General features: G+C 35.3%; 1 protein-coding gene across 2 annotated transcripts; it reads left to right on the top strand.

The window, feature by feature from the left end:
* The first annotated feature begins 321 nt into the window (after positions 1 to 321).
* On the top strand, positions 322 to 21,802 carry sh3gl1a (SH3-domain GRB2-like 1a). 2 transcript variants are annotated; one of them, XM_084119732.1, is made up of 10 exons: positions 322 to 523; positions 6,409 to 6,477; positions 8,100 to 8,172; positions 9,801 to 9,944; positions 10,244 to 10,377; positions 10,899 to 11,057; positions 13,166 to 13,269; positions 13,473 to 13,609; positions 16,703 to 16,747; positions 18,511 to 21,802. In XM_084119732.1, the coding sequence occupies exons 1-10, from the start codon at positions 479 to 481 to the stop codon at positions 18,702 to 18,704; spliced, it is 1,104 nt and encodes a 367-aa protein (XP_083975858.1). In that variant the 5' UTR covers positions 322 to 478; the 3' UTR covers positions 18,705 to 21,802. The 2 variants fall into 2 exon arrangements, with proteins under 2 accessions (XP_083975858.1, XP_083975859.1); XM_084119733.1 differs by lacking the exon at positions 16,703 to 16,747 and having other exon boundaries at positions 323 to 523.
* The last annotated feature ends 394 nt before the right edge of the window (positions 21,803 to 22,196 follow it).

The following is a 22,196-nucleotide window of genomic DNA, read 5'->3' as shown; positions in this document are numbered from 1 at the left end:
GTTATGCTTCCATAATAATTTGTTTCTATTGCCAGAGATACATAACAAAGTACATGTGCAGTAATATAAAACACGTAATAGTAATACATCACAAAATGAACTTAGAAGAAAGTCTGAAATGAATGAAAAAGAAATGTTTTAGAAAGATTTTTTTTCGTTTGTTTGTTTGTTTTTGTTTTTTTATGTTTCAGAAACGGTTCAATGCGAGCGATGGGAATCCTGACGTCGGCAACCAGTTGACAAATCAGAGCTCTCTTATTATACGCGACGCGTGTATGGGATCGTTCTAGTTGCGTGCGTCGCGTCGCAGTGTGACGTGCACTCACTATAGGTTCAAACTCTGGCCAAGCAGGAAGAAGAAGTTGTGATTCCGTGAAAGTTTTTTTTCACAGCTCTATACGCCTACAGTTTCATTTTTAAATATTGGGGGGATTAAATAACATCTATATTTGTCAAAGCGAAAGGATCCGACGCAAAGATGTCTGTTGCCGGACTGAAGAAACAGTTTTATAAAGCGAGTCAGGTGAGTGTTTCCACGTCAACTGGTGCACGAGCAGACACTTACAGATACAACAATAAACAAACAATATACCGTAAGTTATAAAGAAACATTTGCGGTGTCTGTTCAACTTGTTTGAACTGCTGTGGTGAAGTAAAAGTTAAAGCCTGATAGTGAGCCCCCTACATAGACAGCATATTTGGCGATCACAAGTGCGTTTTGAACGCGTCTGGGTAGGTAGGCAGCTAGTAGCCTACACTTTGAGAGACACTTCGTGGGAATTTAGTTGTATCTTGTATGTATGTATGTGTGTGTATATATATATATTATTATTTTTATTTTTTATTTTAATTGACTTTTATATTGAGTTATATTGAGTTGAAATGTTATAGCCATAGAAGCACTTTATGAATAAACAAAGCTCATATAATTCCAAATCAAGTCTATAAAGTTAGACCTTTAAATATTTTACTATATCTAGATTTTTATAGTTAAGTATTCATATGACACAATCAAAGAGTTAATAGGTTGCTGACTGTTAATGCACTGGAAGGATCATAATGATAATCATAATTTGATTTGATTTATTTGACAATAAAAGTTAAAACAAGTACAATCAAGCCCAAAAGACCAATTCATACACATTTTTAAAAAACTGTCGAGGATAAGATTCACAAAAAAAGCCACAGGCTTTAATTTTTTTCATTGCAACACACATTTTTGCATCACATGTATTCTTGATCAACATGTGGTTAACAGTTCAGATGAAATGGATATGCTGTGTATTTTGAGCAGGAAGCATGTGTACTTTACTGGCAGTTTAAGCTGATGTGCACTAAGGAGCTGTCTGCAGGTGATGCATACAATGTTTATCAGTAATGTGTGGAGAAAACATATTTATACTGTATGAAAAAATGTCCAGGTCACAGTCAAGAGGAAAAGTATAAGAAGTTCTGTTTTGCTTAAACAAAATTAAGGGTTTTTTAGGACTATTGCAATGTTTTCAATGTGATTCGCATGATGATTATGCATATTTTATCCTCTAATTCTCTTTACTGCAATGCAATGCAATGCAATGCAAAAAAAAAAACTAATCATCATTACCATGATGCACCTTTTACTTTTTTTGTGTGTGTTTTACTGCAATATGATGATTTATACGGTATACAAGAATAAATAATAGGCAGTAACAAATACTGCTATAATGTTTAAATGATTTTCAATATATCATTATATAATAACATAGATCCTTGTTTCTTTGCATTCCTGTTTCATTCTATTATTTCTTTGCCCACCATTTTCCCAAACATTTGCAATGTAAGTACCTCGTAGAAAGTTATGACTAAAGACGCAGTTGAATCAAATTACCTCAGTTATTTTCCATTCAGTGTTAATAATGCTGCTTTATTTCATTGTGTGATTGATAAAAAACCTTTTTCAGATACTTGTGAATCTAGTGGTTTAAGTCCACGCCAGGCAGATAAAGAAAGTGATTTTGAATGAGATTCTCAGATGATATCTTTTTTTTTGGCTGGATTAGTTTTTAATCCATGTACTCCAAAACAGACATGCATTCAATCAGAATGAAGCCTGTTTATAAAACACTTGCAATTTCAGACATTCGCTTGAAGTTTTTGGTCACAGCCAGTCTAACATTCCTTTACCCTTTTTGTTCAAGCAAAACAAGTCTAACATGCACCAACATGTTGCAAATCAGGTGAAAGCATCTTAATGTCAGACGGGATGTCTTACGGTCACTGAGCCTCATTATTACAATAAACACCCTAAAGCATGCAGGGTTGAAAATGCAGAATGTATTGATGTTCATACTTACTAAAGACTAAGTCATTAGTTAACTTTTTCCTTACTGGCTTGTGTCTGTCTTTACAGAAAGCACATTCCATCTTGATGTTATGTCACTGTTTGAAATTGATAAGAATGTAGTCTCAAAAGTTGATCAGATTTAACTTGACATGTTGTCTTAAAAATAAAACTGCAATATATGATGCACTGTAAACCCGAATAAGTAAAGAAATTGTGGTAATCAGTTATATAAAATGTTTAAGTAAGCAGAACTGGCAGATTTTTATTTTGTTCTCAAACATTTTAATTGCTCTTAACTTGAAATATTTTAATAGAAATAATAAATAATTAGCTTAAACTATAATCTAATTCATACAATTTAAAATTATCATGTAATCTCAATTTAAATATTTTTAGTAGTGGAACCATATCTAGCCATAATTAGCTAATTCAGTAAATGCTGATATATCTTGTTAAGTGGTAAACACCGTGCTTTGATAGCGTTAACATAGCATGGCAATATCTGAATGAGAATGGCAATATAAAACATTTAATACTTATCTGTTCTCAAACTAAGCTCATGCTCCACTCGTTACCCCCTCCCCCCCCCCCCAACAGAAACCCTTCTAAATTAGCATAGCTAAACATTAAACACTACTAAATCTCCCACTTAACATAATCTAGCACAAAAAAAACATTATATAACACTTAATTTTAGCATATACTCTCCCTTTTCGAGTGTCATGGCAAAGCATGCTGCGAATAGAAATCCCAGCCCATTTTCAGATAAATTTAAGTGTCTAAATTAAATGAAACAAGTTTATGAAACTCATAAAGATGAAACAATTCTGATTACTTAAAATGTGTCAGTTTTGTGAACTCGAATGAAAAAGATATTTCTAAATACTCATAAAACTGAATTTGATTGAACTAATTTGTTTAAGTTTACCTTACTCAAACCAATTCATTTTTAACCATTAGGGTTTACAGCTAGACGTCCATCATTTTAGACAATTAAAAACATTGCAGACTGAATGCTAGCATGCTGTCCTTTGTTTGCAGATACCAATATTGCCAGTTGTCCCACTGTTAACGATTTATAACTGTTTCTAGCGGCGAAGACGTTATCACATCCTCCGCAGACAGCAATTTTAAACTGGTGGATTAAATAATCAATCTCAGATGTAAAAATTGAGCATTTTGGTGTTGTGCAGTAGAGATCACTGCACACAAACTATATTTGTGTGTAAGATTTATAAGAGGTGTGTGAACTGATGAATTCAGCGTTTAGTTTAGTTGTCAGACTGGATTCTTGTTCACAGTAAGTACAGAACCTGCCCACTAAATAGAACAGGTGTTTTCTTTCAGACTTTTCCCTCCCTCTCTCTTTACTTTCTTTATCACCTGCTCTTTTTTTTGTTCTAGGTGGCACTTACATGTACAGGTTGACAAGAGAAGTGTTTATTGCTCCGACATCTCTTGTATTGTTGTACTGGAGAGTTTTTAACTAAATTGTGTTTTCATGTGGGCTAAGTTGTGTAGGCCATTTCCTATTGTATTGTCTACTGTGTAAAGCTGATGCCCGATGTTCCTGTACGCTAGAAACCAAGTTGTCAGATTTGCTTTAGGACAGAGATAATTATGCAAACCATATGACTTCCCTTTCATATCAAAGCATGCAGCATTATGACAATGTTTTTAAACCTAAACCTTACAGTGGATTGAATATTGGCGTGTAAATTTAGGGTGTTTATTTTAAATTGTCAGTGTCAATCTGATAAAGATGATGTTAGGAGAAGTACATTTTCCTGTTTAGATTTTGATCTAAACCTCTTTCGAAACCTTAAATGCCTGAAGTTAGTTTTACTGACAAATATAAATTGTGCTTGTATGTATGATTTTCTTCTTTAAATGGATTAGTTGCACCAGATAAAGTGAAGGATAATCAGTCAGCAGCAATATTATCAGCAGTCATAGTATAACTGTGTATGTTGATAACATTGATTTATCATATCAGTTTATCAGGATTTGTCAAAAATGTCAGTATTGGTGCATAACTATGCAACCATATTGATAATGTGTATCATAAGATCACCTCAGATTTGATTTCCTGACATGAATACAAGCACTTTAAGATGAGATTCATATGAAATGGATAGCTTTGTGCAACTGTATTTCATTTGTCATATTCTAGAAAAGTGATCTGTGTGGTCTGTGTCCACACCTACATCTGAATCATATTAGGCCACTAGCAGATCAGAGCCAAACAATAGAGCCACTGTATGAAGGGCTGTCAATAAAACACGCATGCACACGTGTTCCTTCTCTCTGAAGACTGGGTGTGTGTTTTACAAACTGATATGCTCAATATTTGATCAGCATGAGAATGAGATTCAAAGAGCCGTGAACATTTGTACAGCAGAAGGGAGAGAAGTTTTGAATGTTTTACTGTAATGTTTCTAAACTAATTAACTCCCAGGGATGTGTGCAACAATTAATTTAATATACGTTTAAATGGAAATTAATGGATAATCAAGCACTAAACTATGACAATAATTCACAAATTAAAGGTGCATTGCGCAAGTCTCTGAGTTTTTGCAGAACTATGCCCCCTCTGGCGACAAGCGAAACTGCAACCAGAGGTGTGCACGCTCATGGACCACACGCACGCTTGCACGAGCACGAGCTGTTCATAACCAAAGGAGCATCAGCCGCACAAATCTTTTGTTTACAGTCATAATGTCTTCAGAGGTAATAAAGACATTACCAGGTGAGCGTGAACGCGCATGACGTCACGCTCAGTCTCAAATTCTGTCCCGAATCCCTCTATTTTTAACATGAAATGTTGGGCAATGCACCTTTAATGGTGATGACTAAAAGCTGCAATACACTACAAAACTTCTGGTGCTGTTCGGTTATTTTTAACAGAATGATTTTACGTTTTTTTTTATTTTTATTTTTATTTTTTTGTTTCATCGGAATGGTTTGAAACTTGGTAAAAGTTTTGGCACTTGGTATGTGAAAAAAAAAAAAAACGTTTCCTCTTGTGGAAACGTTTGGTACTGCGCCCAAACAAAATATTACTGAAAGCTCATGTTTTGAGATCTCAAATTTTTTTATTCCCAGCTTTTATTATTGCCTAGCCCTACTCCGCTCCTCCCTGGACATGCACATGCCCCGCACTTTGGAAACCCCTGATCTAGACATATTTAGACTGACAATCGAGCAAAAAATATGCACAGAAGTAATGTAATGTATTCCAGCCTTAAGACATTTTTTTTTTTAGGGTAGGCCTAATTCTTAGCTTGGATTGCCACCCAGGCAGTGCTGTTTGGTTTGAATTTTTTTTCCTTTGGGATGATGTCAGTTCACAAAACGCTTCCTGTTTACTGGAATACAATACACCACACTTACTTTGTGTGTTTGTGTTTGGAGAGTTCAGCTCATTGAGGAGGAGTGCTTTTGTATGAAACAAGCGTTTGTGCCGCCCATACAGGAAGTATCATCGACGAACAACAGGAATAGTCCACAGGGGCCCTTAGAGTCCATTCCTGAAGTTCTTTCCTTCCCTTTTCTTTTCTCTCTTCCACACACAAGTGTTATTAGTAGTGTTTGGTAAGGCTGAGGAGGGTGTGCTATTACTGTGTCTTTAAATGATTGGACTTTCACCTTGTGGTCACTAAACCTGAGCCACTTTATTTGAGCTTTCACTTAGATGGATATTATTAGATGGATATACTATACATTAGATGATTATAATAATTCGATGGATATACAGTATACTCTTTCTTGCTCGTTCTGTAACGTGAACTGAATGTGCAGCAGGTATTTAGATGTAAGATCTAAGAGCTGATCTCTTTGTCTTTATATTTGCACACCAATGAATGCTTCTTGTATTTGAATACTTTATCATACAATCTCACAAATGTGTTTTGTTGCTCATGCATGTTTTCTGAAGGATCGTATTATCTATAAGCCCAATACCAAAATAAAGTTTTATCAAAAATGCTAAATGTTTTCTGTAATGGTTAGGGCAAGGGGATATAAAATATCATTAGTTTGGTAAAAAAAAAAAAATTGAAAGTACTTGTACCGATGTGTTTTAGATGGTGAGTGAGAAGGTGGGAGGTGCAGAAGGAACCAAACTGGATGAGGACTTCAAAGACCTTGAGAAGGTAACACATTTTTAACATTCATATTGTGATAGCAATGTTCAAGTTCTCTTAAATATGATCAAGACTTCCTTCTTCCTACTTACTGAAAGTTATTGTAATAAATTTAACAATAAAATTGGCCAGAAACATCCCCTACAGGTGCAATTCGCTGGTACACAAAACTTCTGGGGCCTAATGTATAAAACTTTCTGTAGATTTCATCCTAAAAGTGTGTATACACACAAAAGCTAGATTTTGTGTACGCACAACGTTTTCAGATTTATAAGTGTACATGCATCTCCACTCCATATCCTTTAAATAACCATATATGGAGCTTACAATGCCTAGATTTACTATGCATAACGTCATCTGCATATCATTTCCATATGTATATTCCCATCCACGTGATACCATTTTTAACAGTAGGCCTACAAGACATTAGAAAAAAAAGTGATATGGACTCTAAATGCCATTTGTGTATTAGACATAATATCAGAGTCAAGTCTGATCATTGTTCTCGCAAGAAATATTTTATCAGAACATGAGTTCTGCGATTTAGTTTAAAGAGGAATTATGATGCGCCTAGACTTTAAACGTTTAGGGGCAGAATTACTAAACAGACAAATTAGCATGAGAGGTACATAAAATAAAATAAAAAAAAACAACGAGGGGAGTGGAAAGTTAAAGCAGCGCAAATTAGCATCTGGTATAAGATGGGCTTTTTTGGCCGGAAAATAAGGGCGCAAACACCAGTAAATTGACGAGTGCAGACCTTAGTAAATCACCTTGCATGATTCATTTAATAATTCTCCTCCCATAAATGTTGCGTCTGAAAGGGAAACTCCTACAAATGCATATGCAATAAAGTCAGCCGCAAAAATAACCGTCCACGCCTTTTCAGTGCTAATTTTTCACTGCGTTTCTTTATTAAATCCTGACAGTAATTCAATGCCCTTTTTGTGTGTACACAACATTTATACTTCAGGGCCCTGAACTAAAAAAATTGTAGAATATGAACTATATCTACTTCCTGTCTATGATAAACAAACACAGAGGTTTTATAATTTATAATTTTTGTGATGGTGGCTTTCAAATATAATGTTAAATTCACATTATTATTGCCCATTTTATCCTCAGAAATCGCAAGTTTTTTGTTAAATGTTGACAGTACTGGCTTTAATAGTACTTGGCATTAGACTGAAACGAAAAAAGTTGTTAATGCCATTTCCGCCCACAGGAATTACGTCAGTAATGAATAACCAAAAGATCCTTCATCTAGAGACGTGGCCCTATCTCAAAATGACAAATTTACAGCTCATAACTCAAATTTTTACAGAGGAATTCCTGTAAGAGCTTTAACAAAAACACAAGCTTCACATTTCTGCTTTGAAACGCATCATTTGCATGATTTTCTGTGGTAAACCACAGCAGACCACAAATGCGGTCTGTCAAGCTCACACTGTAAAGTACGCGGAATATTCATTTGCCTCGGTATCAGTCAGCTTTCTGAATGTTTCAGTAGGTGTGACCGCTGCTGATTGTTTCAAGTCCGTCTCACTTCTTTGTCTGTGAGTGCTGTCGATGTGTGATCTCTGTTGACAGTGTGACGTAAAGACACACACCTGTACTTTTGTGCTTCACAGAGGGCTGACATCACCAGTAAAGCCATATCAGAAGTGCTCTGCAAAACTACTGAATACCTGCAGCCCAACCCAGGTGAGAAATGGACAAAATATTCCCCATGTGCTGAATTCAAAGAATACAGTTTTTAATAATCACGTTAAGTGTTTTTGTCATGCTTTTGCATATTCTGTATCTAAACATTCTTAAAGTGCCCCTATTATGCTATTTTAAAGGTTCTTTATTTTGTTTTGGAGGTCTCCTACAATAAGTTTACATGCATTCAAGGTCAAAATCCTATGCGGAAGTCTTTCTTGTCGAGAAACCTGACGCACGTACAAATTCTCCTCCCCCTTCACATCGGTCACAATCATTTTAATTTATGCTTTTCCTTTGCAGTTTAAATGAATCGTATATCACGCATATTTCAACAGGGCATCTTGCTTTATTATTATTATTTATGAATTTCTTAAATAATCAAACTTCACCAGCATAAGGGGCGCAGCTGATGAGGCTGTGAAGTGACTCTCGTGTGATCAAGAATATTCCGATATATACAATAAGATTTCCTTCGATTTCTCTGTCCTCATTTTCTTTCCTTGGAACTGAGACATGAGGAAAGGAAGTGAGGGAAGGAAACGAGGATGCACAAATAAGAATTGAGAAGCACCCAATGACACGAAAAGTAACGATGGCATCGGTTTTAGCGTATCAATTCCAGCGTGAGTCCTCATCCTGTTGAAGTGCAGTAAAGTGGATTTGCAGTGCTATAAACAGTGTCTTTTTGACATGTCGACAACATGAACCAAACTCTTCCAGTCTCAGCTACAGCTACAGTGTTTTAGGCTGGGTCAAAGTAGACTTTGTTCGCTGGCAGCCAATGAAGACCATAGGCTGGCATTATGCAAATGTGTTACAATGGAATTGCTGATCACTCGTTTTTTTGAGTCGATTCTTTCTTTTAGGAGACAATAACTTTATCGTACACTTTGCAGAACTTTTACATTCACAAATAGCTATATTACACGCTGCATGAAAGGTAATGTTCAAAAAAAAGCATAATAGTGGCACTCTCATTTTACATTTACTTGAGAAGCAAAACTATATAATATATAAAGACTTAAGTGACTTAAAAATTAAACTTGTTTTCCCTTTGAATTAAGTATATTTTTTTTACCCCACTGTTTTTTCTTGTTTTAAGTATAAATTAAGTATATTTTTTTGAAAAAACAAGACATATAGTATCTTGTGTCATTTGTTCAAGTACACTTCATCAACCCTTTTCAAACTATAACTGTCAGCGACCTGAAAGACATACAGGAGGAAAATGCAATCAATTGCTCTTTAAAATCAAAAAGTTTATTGATTTAATTAAGGTACATTTACTTGAGAAACAAAATGTCTTGTATTCTGAAAAAGTTTATTCTTAAAACAAGAAAAAAAAATCTGCCAGTAGTAGGGTAAGGAAAATATATTTTATTAACAAGAAAAACAAGTTTATTTTTTTTAAATCACTCAAGTTAGATATTTTATTTATTTATTTATTTTATTTTTTTGAAAATAAGACTTTATATCTGGTCATTTTACTTCTCATGTAAATGTAAATTTAAAAATATTTAGATATTTGTTGTGGAAAAAGACAAAAAGACAAAGTTAGGTTTTTTTTTGCAGTGTATGTTTCTTTGTATTCGTAAGCCTGCTTGTCTCTCTGTCTTGTACCTCAGCATCGAGAGCGAGACTGACCATGGTGAACACCGTGTCTAAGATGCGTGGACAGGTGAAGAGCCCAGGTTATCCACAGGCAGAGGGCCTTCTGGGAGAGTGTATGCTCAAATACGGCCGAGACTTGGGAGAGGACACCAACTTTGGTAAGAGGAATGTTCTTTCTCATAAGCATTTACAAAAAAAAACTGTAATGGAAACTGTACAGCATGTTTCATTCGTATTATTTGCCCCAGGTATGAATTATTATTTTTACAGTAAAATGTACCATCAGACAAAACAAAACAAAATCACACAGTGAAACATGAAACAAAAATCTATTCAGATTTTCGTGGTGTCTGCGTTTAAGCATATTGTATTTCTCTTTGGTTATTCAGCTATTATAGGATCTTTCTATTTATCTTTTGCATAATGTTTTTGTTCATGTTCTACACCCGATCTATAGGTGGTGCTTTAGTGGAGATGGGAGAGGCCATGAAGAGACTGGCAGAAGTGAAAGACTCTCTAGACATTGACGTCAAACAGAACTTCATTGACCCTTTCCAAACTATAGTCGACAAGGACCTTAAAGACATACAGGTGGAAAACTGCAATCAATTGCTCTCTGAAATCAATTCATAAGTCATTGGCTAAATGTTTGAGGACTTGTGTCGGATTGTAATTAATCTTTTTATTAAAAATACATATTATTATGAAAAATAAATGACAATTTTATAAAAAGACAAGTTCATAATAATAATAATAATAATAATAATTTAATGTATTATTTATTCACAGAAATATTTTGTAGAATTTTGGGTTAAGAAAGACAATAACATGATTTAAAGGGCACTTTTTTATCACTATATGTTAATTCTTAGTTAGTTAAGGAGGTTTCTGCACTGCAAAAAGCCTTACTTTAGTTTTCATGGTCATTTTCCACCCTTGTTGACCCATTGTTTTTACTGTACATTTAAGACATGTAAATTACCTCTGTTATGGTTGGCTAACCTCTGCATACTTTTGTATCACTAGCATTTTTCAGAAAGTATCAGTGTAAATGTAGCTCTTAAAACCTGTAGTTCTGTTAATAATAATAATATGCTCTGGTTTTACTTCAGCATCACCTGAAGAAACTGGAGGGCCGTCGACTGGATTATGACTACAAGAAGAAGCGTCAGGGGAAGATTCCGGATGAGGAGCTTAGGGCGGCGGTGGAGAAGTTCGAAGAGTCCAAAGAAATAGCTGGAACCAGCATGCAGAACCTTCTGGATACTGACGTAAGCTCACTTCAGCCTATTAGAGTCTCTGAACTCTTCGTTTTAAGGTGTTGAACGGTATAGATATATGGACCTTGCACTGTGATGACGATCTTGACACTATGTGGTTTATTTTTAGCTGTCTTTAAAAGTGCTGTATGTAATTTTTGCCTGTACTAAAGCATAAAAATACAATAATATGTTTGCAGACATTTAGGAAACATGCTAAGTTCAAATACTTGTTTCTCTAAAAAACAATGCTATAGCCAGCCCAGTTATTCTACTTTGACATGTGCGTTCTGTGTCGAAATGTCTGTTTTTGTTTTGATATATTTGATCCCATCTACTGCCAATTTACCCAATAATATTTCAACACCCTGGGTTGCCAGTTGGTGAAAAAAACAGTATTGCCATGGAAAGCAATAAAAACATAGCAAACGTATACATTAGCTGATTAACTTATAGTGTACGGCTTGTTGCTTTCCATTGTCAATTGTCCTCAATCTGGCAACCCACAACGTTCTCAAATATTTTGAATTTGGACTGTAGCCATTTCAACTGCTAGTCAATATTACATACTGTATATTTTATGGTGATCGGTCACAAATCAATTTAGTAAAATGTGCCTGCCAAAACAAAACAGCAATGTAAATATTGAGGTACTAATGTGTTAAAATTTGAAATGTTATCTTTCCGTTTTGGAAAACCATTAAAAACCATTAAAAATGTTCAAAAATAAAATTAAAAATACAATATAAAAAGGAATACAGTAGTTTCAGTTTTACCATCCAAAAACATAAGGGTAGCACTTTATTTTACAGTCCTGTTATGTACATATAATAGTAATTGCAATAACTGTGTAATAACTAGGTACTAACCCTGAACCTACCCTTAACCTTAACCCATGCAGTTACTTCATATTACCCAGTACTTTCTTAGGTAAGTACACTGTAAATACATGTAAGTGCACGTACTGTAAAATAAAGTGCAACCAACATAGGTTTTAAAGTAATGGCACATCTCTCCTAATAAGCCGCACGATTTGAGGAATCATTCATTGCACAAACAGTGCAGGGCGGGTTTCATGCTGAAATAAAATTTCACTAATCCCAAGTGATGCTTGCCTAAGAAAATACTACTAAAAATCAAATGATCCCCTATTGGAAAGCTTTTATAGTCCAGTACCATCCAGTGTCATATAGTTGTACTGTTGCTACAGTGATCCACATCAATGAGTGCTGGATATTTTCCACACAGTCTGCTGAGCTGACACATTTATCAGTCTGTTTTTATCGACACTGGACTGCAGCCCAGAGAAAACTTCGGGATATTTCTGATTCTTTGCCACATCGATCTTAAGCACGGGCCTGTAATTAAACAGTTATTGATGTCAGCTAACGAAAAGCTTCTCAGTGTGCCATGCAAGTACCATCCAATTACAATGGTACATGAATATACAGTCATGCAGTCCAATGATATTTGACATTTTAATATGATTTTTTTTTTTTTAAGACTGGTCATAAATGTAAGTCGGTTACAAAAAAAGTTGATCAGACAAGTTCTTAAGACACAGTCTTAACTTAGCGACTATGATTATTCAACTGGCCCGGATGTATGACATTAAACTTATCTATGAATCAATTAGGTCATCATAGGATTGTTCACAGTCACATCTTCATTTCATAAAACTCAATTTTATGATTTGATTTGTATATAAAGCTCTTTCCAGGTGTTTCTATGTGCATATATTATGATTGTTTTTCTTGTAGTTTAATTTGACGCAAGGTTAGTTTTAACATTAATTTTAGTTGAGTGAAGCACGCTGTGAAATGCCCGATTTGTTTTTTCATAAAAAATTCTAAAACTTTAGGTTCATGCTAAAAACAAGAAAAAAATTGTTTACCAATGCTGTAAAGAAAAATAAACTTGGTAATTGAGATATTTTACCTGAAAACCTCTTTATCACATGTAATTTTGCTTCTGAAGAAATTTAATTTTGTTTCAAGGATGTTTAGGTATTTCTAGAAGACTGAATACTGAATGGTTTTTTATTTAGCTTACAGATTGCAGCTCTTTTTTCTAAAGCAATAACATCTTTTCATGCTTTGTGTGTGTCTGTGTGTTTGTAGGTGGAGCAGGTGAGTCAGCTCGCAGCTCTGGTCGAATCTCAGCTGCAGTTTCACAAACAGTCTATGGAGGTCCTGGAGGAGCTGGCAGGGAGGATGAGAGAAAGGTTAGAGATGAACATCCATCATTCCACCACATCTTTCTTCATCACATAAATTAAAATTCGTTCCAAACCCATTTGATATGTACCATGTACCCATTTGACCCAAGTGTTTCAGTCCCTGGCCCTGATACATGGTCTACCTGGTTGCAACCTGTGTGTGTTTGTGTTTGCATGAATTTATGTTCATGTTTGCTTGTGTTCTGTAGAGTAAACAAGGCCCAGTCTCAGCCGCGCCAGAAACGGATGCCTGTGTCCAGACCCAGTTTTGATTATGCAGAGTCAGAAGACTCTAACGGAGGCTGGAGTCCGTCCGCTGCGTCGTCCTCCTCGTACCCATCCGCAGGTGAGCATGTCCTGTTTTTTATTTTTGAGGTGGACTAGATTTGATTTAAATTTGATTTCTTCAGTGAGTCACAATCTGAATTATAATGGTTGAAATGAAACATGGAAAGCCATTATGTGTGCAAAAGACAGACCTATCTTCAGGAAAGGTTAATCATGCAATTTCCTATATCAAAGTGGCGTTTGCTCACACATACAGCTTTTGAAAAATCTTCCGAAAATCATTTTAACCAAGACCGATGGTTCATTGAAATCAGTCTAATTGGTTAAAGGTGCCTTGTGTAATGTCCGCCAAAAAAAATAAATTAATACTCCACATTCCATACCAGATGGGGGCAGTATACCTCCAGAAAGTGAGTTGGTCTACTCTAGAGTAACAACCGAGAAACGGCATAGTCTCTGTGCTCCGCCCCTACCTTCACAGTGATTTTGAAATATTCAATTCAATTCAATTCAATTCAAATTTATTTGTATAGCGCTTTTCACAATACATATTGTTTCAAAGCAGCTTTACAGAAAGTGCATTTCAGAAATGTACATAGAAAAATACAGTTAGTTAATCATGTATTAATTTAGGGCATAAACATATCGCCAGCGTCGAGTCGTCTCTTCACAGGCTTCGAGTCGTCTCTTCACAGGCGTCGAGTCGTCTCTGCACGGGTGTTGGGGCATCTGTAGTTTCCATGGGAGGCTGGATACAAACTGGAGCTGACGATCTGTATTTACCTTGGGACTAGCGTCCCGAGATAACAACAGAAAAGCAGATGGGAAATAATTAGCGTAGCTGCTGTTCATAATATTAATGCATTCAATCTGATTCAACTGTAGTAGGCTATAAAAGGTAAAATATGACATCTTCAAGCTACTTCACCTTACCAGTGAATATGTTCATATTCGTTTTGTTCATATTACATTTTTATTGTTAGTTTGAGTTGCATTAATTTGACAGACAGCATTCGCTGATGTTGACCAAGCTAGCGCCAACATAACCAGAGCTGCCAACTCTCACGCATTCACCGTGAGACACACGCAATTGACACTTCACACGCTCTCACGCCACACATCAATTTTCTCACGCACAGAAAAATCGCGAAGCAAAGAGGACACGGAGACCGACAGACTAGACAGAGCAGGTTAGTTATGATATAAAAAAATCTCAGCTCTCAGATTCTGTCAATTTTATTACATTTTGGCGCTTGTAAATATTACACGACAGATCCCTAGCGCACGTGAACCGATCATCTCTACTAATAGTAAAAAAACACGAACACTGTTGAAAGATACAGTAGGCTACGACTTACCAAAATGTATTCCTCATACATAATATCGACCAATCAGTGTTTTTTATCAGCGTGAAGAGGTCAATAACATAGCTGGAGAACAATTATGTCAGATTTACCTCAGGAAAGCCATTTAATAAACATAATATAGGTCACGTAGTTGGCAAGAAAAAAAGAGCTATAGAGATTGTGCTATATATGTGTACTATATTACAATACTATATTTATGTACGTTATATATACGTTTATCGAACAGCCTTCGATACATTTCTATGTTATAACTTCCCGAAAAAACTACACAAACATATAAAACAAAATTCTAACGAAATACTAACAGCATCTTACTTACCAATCCAAAAGAAATGTTGCAAGTTCGGAGTCGAACCTCATTTCTTTCATGTCCATTAGTTGTCTCCAGCGATGGAAAGCAGTGCCAATGTTTACTCTGGTTCTGTTCCTTTTTTTTATCAGATTTTATTTGAATGTAGTAGTGGGCTGTGGGCTACTTTCCACACGATTGACATCAGGTTCAAGTACGCCCACAAGCCGTGCGAGTTATTCGTGTATTGCAGTTTGGCTGGTGGTTATGTTGTCGCCCCGCATACCGCCTCCCATGGCCGAAACGGGTATTACGACACCTGTCGGGCCGTGGCTAGTAATGCTAATGCTAATTCAGGTTGATATCTCTGCAGCACTATAACTTGTCATTTTTTTAATGACATCATCGCCCTTATTTCTTCTCATTCTTTTGATGCGTGTAGCTCATTTTTTGGATATTTTTACCTCAATTCTGACACATGGCACCTTTAAATTCATCGATTCATGTAACCAAAAGCTCCACATACTGCACAAGATGGAACACTACATGCTGTACAGAGTCCTCGTAATAGTTAGTATTTTAAAATGTTGGCTGTCCAAAACCTACACCAGCCTGGCTGCCCAGACAGTCAATAACTTGCTTTTGTGTATAATGGAACCTTCTAAGGAAACAGACTGTCTGAGGTTTCAAGCTGCCTCCCAAGGCACTATAAAGTCATGTCTCAAGATCTAGAAAACATTTAAATGAGATTTAGTCATAGCCAAGCAAATATTTATTGACTACAATGCTTATTTCTCATAAACATTGAGTCATATGCTGAAAAAAAATAATGAAAACTACTTACAATTGCTCAATCAGACACCATATTATAGTATTTATTAATATTTTGAATTATATTTTCTGCTTTAATTTTAATTTGAGTTTGTTTTAGTAATTTTATGTGCTTTTGTAATTTTTTTTGTTTTGTTTTAATATTTCTATTTAGATTTAATTTATTTGTATTTCAGTTTTAGTAATTGTAGTACTTCAACTTATTTATTTCAGTTAGTTGCCAAATCGACATTTCTATTGTTTGAGTATTTTAAGTTTAGGATTTTATTTTTATTTTTATTTCAGTTTTATGTTTAGTAATTGTAGTACTTCAACTTAGTCATTTCTAATAATTATAATATAATTTTAGATTTTCATCATATATTTTTTATTTTAATTCGGCTTTATTTCAGTAACTGAAAATGATTTTTGTTTTGGCTAACAACAACTCTGGAATTGTGGGATACAGTATGTCTCTCAGTGCTCTGTTGTATTCAGCATATTTTAGCAAATGTCACAATGTGCAGAAGGTCATCTAGGAATTCTCTGCATAAAATAAAATCACAGTTATCATGCTTTGTGTTCGTGTGGATGGATGTGAGTATTTGATGCCTGTGCCAGTTGGTTTTGTGTGTGTGTGTGTGTAGCCACACAGAGACTGACTATTGTTTTTCTTTTACGTCAGCGGCCCCCTCCTTTAACAGGACATCTTCACGCCAAAAACGTAATTGTGAGTCACACGCAAGCACACACTTGACACGGTGAAGGGCTTTTATTCTATGCCAGACTTTTCCCAGCCTCAATTCCTATTAAAAACGAGCGGTGTGAATCACCCTCCTGCTAAATACACTCCCACATATAACAAACCCGTGATGAGCACAGACAGTTCACTCGTGTGAATGAGATGCTCTGTTTGTGTGACACATTTATTTTCCCTTCATAAGATGAATCAAAAGCGTGATCAATCTGCCACATGTTGAATTGTCCACCGGGGAGCTTTTTAGCTCAACAATGAGTTATTTATTAAAATCTGCATCAACAGTTTTTGAACATCTCACACATTCACAAACAAGCTGTTGTTAAACATCGTGATCTGCCTCACTGTCCACTGTCTACATAGGGTCTCTTCTAAGGCAGCATCCAAACCTAAATGGAACTTATAAGTGATTGATTTGTAACGCACTACATACAGCACACGCGCCACAATTCGCAGTGATTCCAATAGAGTTTGGCATAATGTGTAATGAGTGTATTCTTGCGCGTGGTGGGTTTGGATTGCTTGAGAACTACTATTGATCCTTTTGTGACCTGCATGTTTGGAGGTGGCAGAACTGTCCTTTTTCTTTGATAAATCTATCTATTCATTTCACTTTCTTGAGGCACACCTTCACATGAAGGTTGTTGTGCATGTGCCTAAAATGCTAAATATGTTGGTGTATGTCAGTTTTCATTAAAAAAAGTTTTTATTTATTTTTCTTTAGCACTTTCCACAAGTTGAGTACAAATTGCTGTCTCTCCATTTTCTTCTTTGATAAAGATCCAATCCCTGGTTTGTTGAAGAGAGAACTATTATTTATGTTAGATAACCTTTTAACTAACATAAAATTAACAGTTTGGAAAGAAGCTAGTTTAAAACGAGCCATTTTTACACAAATTTTAGTGTTGACTGCATTAGTCAAGCATTCAACTCTAATGCCTAGATTAGTGTAAGAAAAATCAAGCAAAAACATTCTATAATATAGGAAATATAGGTTTATTAATAATTACAAACCAGGCATTCAACCTTGATACCGTTTTAGTTTTTTTTATTATATTTATTAGCATTTATAATTTATATATAATTATTATATATTTATAATTATTATTAATGTTGTGTATGTATATATACACTATACACTGTGTACAGATAGATGGATGGATGGATGGATGGATGGATAGATTGATTTATTTATTTTTATTAATTTGATTATATTTTATTACAATCTATTATTATTATTATTAACCTAGAATTTCATTATTATGGTAATTCTGTTGTTAAGATTACATGATGTTTACTGCTTGAATTAAGAAAATGACACGAGTTTTTCAAAAATTAATTTATTGTTTATTATTTATTTATTACTATCTATTATTATTTAACCTTTTATTTAACGTAGAATTAAGATTACTTAATGTTTATTGCTAGAATTAACAATGCACAAAGCTGTGTTTTAAAAATATTATGTAACGGGTGCAAAACTTCATAAAATAAAGAGTTTTGCTAATAATTTATTTTTAAAAATAGCATTCGTTTTATTTCTTCTTTTTTTAAATCCCTAATTTGTACCATACACTCTCAAAAATAGCAGTTCTTACCGCTACATCTGTTCTTACAAAAATCAGTCCACTGTTTGTTTTTTCTCTGTAATTTTTTGAATCTTTCCATTGACTTTTCCTCTTTTTTTCTCTCTCTGTGTGTATCTTCACCTTTTATCCTCTCTGTGGTCTCCATAGCGACAGATCAGCCGTGCTGCAAGGCTCTGTACGACTTTGATCCTGAGAACGAAGGAGAGCTTGGCTTCAGCGAGGGCGACGTCATCACGCTGACCAATCAGATCGACGAGAACTGGTACGAGGGAAGCCTGCGCGGACAGGCGGGACTGTTCCCCTGTAACTATGTGGAGGTGATGGTGCCCCTGCGGCACTGATCACACACACACACACACACACACACATACAACAGCACGAGAAAGTGCAATGTCAGGTACAGACAGACAAGGGAAAAAAAGGGGAAAATTTATGACTTGTATTTCACTGTGAGCACTTTGACCTCCTGAAAGAGTTACTGTGTGTGTCTGGGTATTTGTTACTAAGGGTTGAGGTCCAGCTTTGTAGTTCATCTTCGTATAACACTACCATTCCCTAAAGTACAATAAACATCATTAAGAAGTATGTTAAAGATAAATCCGTTTTGGGAGTGTTCATTCTAGAGTCAAATGGATATTATTTTCATATCAGTTTCCTATAATGATGTTACTTGCTTACAAATGCACTCAGCTGCATCTTTAGTGTATAAGAAATGTCTCTTGTTGGTAATCACTGACCTCTAGTGGCCACGTCTGAGCTGACGGTCAATCAGGGAACAGCTCTTTCTGACCGGCGAAAAGCTCAGCTATAAGAATAGAACTTATTTTATACTTCATAATGCAATTGTTATGGTCATGGTAATTCATTTGATTCACATGAAAGCTGAACTAACCCTTTCCCATTGGCTTTAGTTGTACTGGGTTTATTTTATTTATCTTAAAGGGATAGTTCACCCAGAAAATTTAAGTCTGTCATTTACTCACCCTCAAGTTGTTCCAAACCTGTGAATGTCTTTCATCTGCTGAACCTTAAACCAGATACTATGATACAAAATACTCTGGAAGTCAGTGGGGTCCATCAACGGATTATTTCTTCAAAATATCATCTTTTGTGTTCAGCAGGAGAAAGAAACTCATACAGGTTTGAAACAACATGAGGGTGAGTAAATGATGACAGAATTTTCATTTTTGGGTGAACTATCCCTTTAAATGCTGTGTTCATTTGAGCTGTGCATTAATGAGTTTAATGTTATGTTATGTTCATGCGAAACAAAAAGAGGTCATTAGTAAATTCAGAAAAACCAAACTATCTTTGTGTGAGCATTAACAGAGATGGGTTCAGCTAAAATAGAAATTAAGTTTCACCCTCACCCTCCAAACACATTCAGTTTCATTATATTGAAAGGTCATAAAACTTTGCAAGGACATGAGGGTGAGTAAATAATTATAGAAAACTTTTCCTATAAATCCTCACTTCCCGCTTCCAAATTCTATTTTTAAACGAGTATGTAAATGAGGTTAATCCAGCTGTTTGATGAACTAGAAGTACCGGTTTGTGCTTATGTAGACATTAGACAACAATCACTTTTTGCTTTTTATTACTTTTCTTTTCTTCTTTTTACACATGATTCCACCTCTTTATCTTTTCTATGGAAAAAGGAACCTTTACAAATCATCTTCCGCACTGTTCTGGTGTTTTCACACAACTAAACCTCGTAGCGTCACTGCTGTGGTTTATGAAATCCCTCTGATTGCAGATATTACAGCTCCACGGGGATGACGGCTTCTTGGAAAGGGAAATTAATTGTGTGAAGCACTTTTTGTGATTCTGTTTTTAAGCCCAGATTGTTTGTCTTCTGGGTTTATATAGCTTTAATTTCATTTCCCTTTCTCGAAGAGGGAATTCAGAAGTTCCCTCTAACTAACCCTGGTTCAGTTTCTGTCTCTCAGGGAAAGGTATGTTTGCTTTAGGCCTACCGTACAGCTGAACTCATAGGGACTTGTTCATATTATTCAACATGCGCAGAGCAAATTTCTCGGTAAAAACATTCTTGCACAAAGTGTTGACTTAAGAATGGATTTACTGTACGGCGTGGATAAACTCTACCAAGCAAATGTTTACATGATATATCTTTGTATTTAAAGTCTTTGTGGATTTTGTGTTAGTCTTTTCATTACAATAATGATATTATTAAACCGTTTGTAGAATACTTTATGATTTTGAAGATATAGTCTATAATCACTGCAAATGTCAAGTCGTAGTTAGACGGCTACGGAGGCCTTAAAGGGACATGGTGGTGGAAAAAAATAGATTTCCCTCGCAAAACTTGTGCATTCCCCCAAGACACAGCGAACACAGTCTCTCTGAGGAACGCAAAACCTTCGCGAGAGAACGCAAAAGCATTGACGTATGATCTTTCCTCCCATCTCGTATCGTTTTCCATCACCATGTCCCTTCAGGGCCTCTGTAGAACAAATGCAATTAAATACCACCACTTTATTTAAAGGACATTCTTAGGATGACAATGATGTTCAGTAGAGTCTTAGATTGTATCTTTCAACAACATGCCAAATGGAGAGACTGGACCGGTTTAGATTATCCAGCATTTTCAGGGAATATTCTTACTGATCATATTTTAGATTTCTTTTTAACCCCAAACGGACTCTGGAATCACGACGAGAGGGACTGTAAACTGGAGTCTGTGTCCATTGAAAACTGATTCCAGATCTGTCCAGAGTTACTGTAGTAAAAGTAGTAAATCAGAACTGATTCAGAGCATAATGTTCATTGTTTTGCATCATAATGCAGTAATATGTCAGTGCGTGAACGTACCACCGTGTGTTCAGAAACAAATAGAAGGCAAAATAAAAGATTTGAGCTGCTAAAGATCCCGTCAGCACCTCTTTCTCTTTTACGTGTGCGATTACATTTGAATTAGTCAGCGAATCTGATTTCATGCAAGTCAGGTAACCCCGAAACAATTATTGTGACCATCTTTTGTAAAGTACTGAATAAACACATTACTTTGCTTGCGTCTTTGTGTCTGGGGTGAGAGATTCTAGTCCTAGACCACATTTGTATCAGGTTCAGTCTTGCTCTTAGTTAACCCTATATTAGCTTGCACGTTTCTCAACGCTGCTTCCTACTCAGCATATTACATGCTTTCTGATGTTGCTCAGACTGCATTTAGAAGTAATATTGTATTATGGGTAGCATGTATTATATGTAATGGAAAACCTTGCTTGTGCCTCTTATTGTCCCTGGTAAACATCGTTAGGCCTCAAGTTTTGCGAGAGTCATGTGTTTGAGAAAGTGTTTCAGAAAGAATGCTTCTTTGAATCAGTATTTCCTGCGTAATCCATTTGTGATTTATGTTTTGTTATAAAAATGTGCAGGGAACATTGTATATTTTTCATTTTAAATAAAGGTGGAAACTATAGCTGTCTGTGTTTTCTTTAGGTTAGTAAAAATACAGTAAAAACAGTAATATTGTCTAATGTTATTACATTTTAAAATAACCATTTTCTATTTGAATATATTTTAAAATGTAATTTATTCCTGTGATTAAAGCTGAATTTTCAGCATCATTACTCCAGTCTTCAGTGTCACATGATCCTTCAGAAATCATTTTAATATTACTGCTCAAGAAACATTTCTTATTATTATCAATGTTGAAAACAGCTGTGTTTTTTTTTTTTCAGGATTCTTTGATGAATGGAAAGTTCAACAAGAACAGCATTCTACTATTAAAAATGTTTACTTTTATTCAGCAAGGATGCATTAAATTGATAAAAAGTGACAGTTAAGACATTTATAATTTTACCAAAAAAATT

This window comes from Abramis brama (assembly GCF_963993115.1).
Source record: "Abramis brama genome assembly, chromosome: 7".
NCBI classification, from domain to species: domain Eukaryota; kingdom Metazoa; phylum Chordata; class Actinopteri; order Cypriniformes; family Leuciscidae; genus Abramis; species Abramis brama.
This window is presented reverse-complemented; position numbering and strand designations above follow the sequence as displayed.

Bases quoted from the DNA above. Each gene is read 5' to 3' on its own strand.
- sh3gl1a (XM_084119732.1), top strand. From the start codon at position 479: ATGTCTGTTGCCGGACTGAAGAAACAGTTTTATAAAGCGAGTCAG. The intron at 8,173-9,800 runs GTGAGAAATGGA...CTTGTACCTCAG, and splicing joins ATACCTGCAGCCCAACCCAG to CATCGAGAGCGAGACTGACC. The intron at 16,748-18,510 runs GTGAGTCACACG...TGGTCTCCATAG, and splicing joins TTCACGCCAAAAACGTAATT to CGACAGATCAGCCGTGCTGC.